The sequence below is a fragment of the Capsicum annuum genome, chromosome 5 (assembly GCF_002878395.1).
Source record: "Capsicum annuum cultivar UCD-10X-F1 chromosome 5, UCD10Xv1.1, whole genome shotgun sequence".
NCBI classification, from domain to species: domain Eukaryota; kingdom Viridiplantae; phylum Streptophyta; class Magnoliopsida; order Solanales; family Solanaceae; genus Capsicum; species Capsicum annuum.
The window spans coordinates 111,315,398-111,317,673 of NC_061115.1; the positions used below are offsets into that span (position 1 = coordinate 111,315,398).

The window sequence follows — 2,276 nt, forward strand, 5'->3', positions numbered from 1 at the left end:
GTTGTACAGGACACCGAAAATCATATATTTCTGATTATCTTTTGTGTCATCGATAAAAAGAACGATGCTTCTTAGACCTTCTTCTTCCAGAAGCTGAAGTCTACCATAGAAGAGGAACTAGATCTATGTGTCATCTCCGACAGGCACATTAGCATTGCCAATGCCTTCTCCCATGTATACATTCGTGCACATCACGGATTTTGCATGAGGCACCTCGCTGAAAATCTTCGTGTAAATCAACACTATAGAGAACATCTTTATCTATTCTATGCCGCGTCAAAGGCTTATTCCTTTGATGATTTTAGCGATAATTTTGTGGAATTGAAGAGTAAATGCCCCGAGGCAGCTTATGTCCTTGAAAATATGCTTGGTTTTGAAAAATGGAGTAGAGCACACTTTTTGGGCAATAGGTACGACGTGATGACCACAAACATCGCTGAGTTGCTCAACTCAATTTTGATGGATGAACGGGAGTACCCCATGTCCTACATATTCAATTCAATTGCTAAAAATTTTGGTAAAATGTTTAGGGAGCGGCATGCATTTGTCGGTAGTAAAGAGAACATATTTGTTCCTTTTGCGGAAAGAATCCTAAGGGATAATAAGAGTGCGAGCAATTCCTTGTATGTGGGTAATCCAAACGGGGTTCTAAACGAGTATACGGTGTTCGACAATGGCGTTACTGCCAAGGTCAATCTCTTGGAGAGAAGCTGTTCTTGTCGAAAATTTGACTTGGTGAAAATGTCATGCGAACATGCGATGGCAGCTTTGCGAGCAAAGTATGGCGATAGCGAAGATTATGGTAACTCCATCTACGACTACTCTTCGCCAATTTATAAAGCTGAAAGTTACCTCCTCGCATACTCGAAAGCAATTAATGTGGTCCCTCCGGAGGCTGAATGGACTGTGCCACAGGAATTGGTAGACACCAAAATTTCTCCACCTTCGTACGATCCCAAACTCGAAAAGAAGAAAGTCAAACGCACTAAGGGCGTCGGTGATACATTCAAGTCCAAAAGGAGGAATAGATGTTCAAATTGCAAGAAATCTAGACACAAAAGAACCACGTGTGGAATGGGCATCAAATCATAAATAGGCTTTTTTTAAGATTCAGTTGTAAAGCTACTGTTTTGGGGGATGAATGTGCATTTCTGTAGATTTTAATATTCAGTTATTATCGACCTAAAGCTTTGTCTACGATAGACTATCTATAGACTACGGTATATATAATATATGGTCTATAAAATATTATGTATTGATTATATTATTGCTGATCTAACATGTTATATTGGTCATTTTCCCAGCTTATCTCTCCAATCGATGCAATGAATCATTATTTCCCTTGTTTCCCGTTCCTATTTATTAAAAGCTACACAAAATATCTCTTCACAAGGAAAAACAGCTGGTATATGCATACGAAATATTTTCTCTTGTCAGACACGTCGACCTACTATTGGGTGGATATATGAATAGATGCAATCTACAGGTCTATTAGTACAGGCCTTCATTCTATGCGACCCTTCAGTTTTTCTTAAACGGAAAATATTAGAAATCATCTCTTCTTCTTCTTCTTCACCTAAATAAAAAAAATGCCTCCAAGAAGGATACCCCTGCGCCCCATCAGACGTGTTCCTCCGAGGTACTATGACCTTCTTCTCCTAAGGAATGATTTGGACCGACTTTTCTACGGGTTGGGTCAAGACCGTATCTACCTAGAGTGGGAGCTCCGTTGAATTGCTCGTTTCTTGAGGGAAATTCTGGAAAGGCTCGAAATGGAAGGCCCTGACTACATCACCCCCCCACCATTCCCATAATTTAGTTTAAATGTTTTATTTTAGTATATGTTTTTAAGTTATTTTTATTTGTTCATTGCTAAAGAAGCTTTCTTTGTAGGATCTTGTTAGAAGAAAGCTTCTTCCATTTTCCCCTTTTTGATGTAAATTTTATTATGTAATGCAATGAACAATTTTAATACAACTATGTTTCAGTTTCTTTTAATATTGTGTGTTTGTCATCTTTGTTCTGATCCCTTATTTGAAAACTTGAATCAAATATGTCTGCCTTTTTAAGTTACAGTATTGTGGCTTGACTAATTTCCTGAAGAGTAAAATCAAATGTTTAGATTTTAGACAAAGTATTTCATCGACTGTACATATTAGTCGATCGTAGACTACATGAATCGATGGATCATCAGGTAAATTAAAACAAATAACAACAGATTTTCAAAAAATAATTTAATTTTAAAAGATTTAAACAGATTATCACATGTTATGTGG

At 37.2% G+C, this 2,276-nt stretch overlaps 1 protein-coding gene across 1 annotated transcript; it reads left to right on the plus strand.

The window, feature by feature from the left end:
* The first annotated feature begins 420 nt into the window (after positions 1–420).
* LOC124898527 lies at positions 421–1,092 on the plus strand. Its single transcript, XM_047412163.1, has 2 exons — positions 421–802; positions 872–1,092. The coding sequence occupies exons 1-2, from the start codon at positions 421–423 to the stop codon at positions 1,090–1,092; spliced, it is 603 nt and encodes a 200-aa protein (XP_047268119.1).
* The last annotated feature ends 1,184 nt before the right edge of the window (positions 1,093–2,276 follow it).

Excerpts from the sequence above, each read along its gene's own strand:
- LOC124898527 (XM_047412163.1), top strand. The coding sequence starts at position 421 with ATGACCACAAACATCGCTGAGTTGCTCAACTCAATTTTGATGGATGAA. Across the intron at positions 803-871 it reads TGGCGATAGCGAAGATTATG|CAATTAATGTGGTCCCTCCG; the intron begins GTAACTCCATCT and ends CATACTCGAAAG.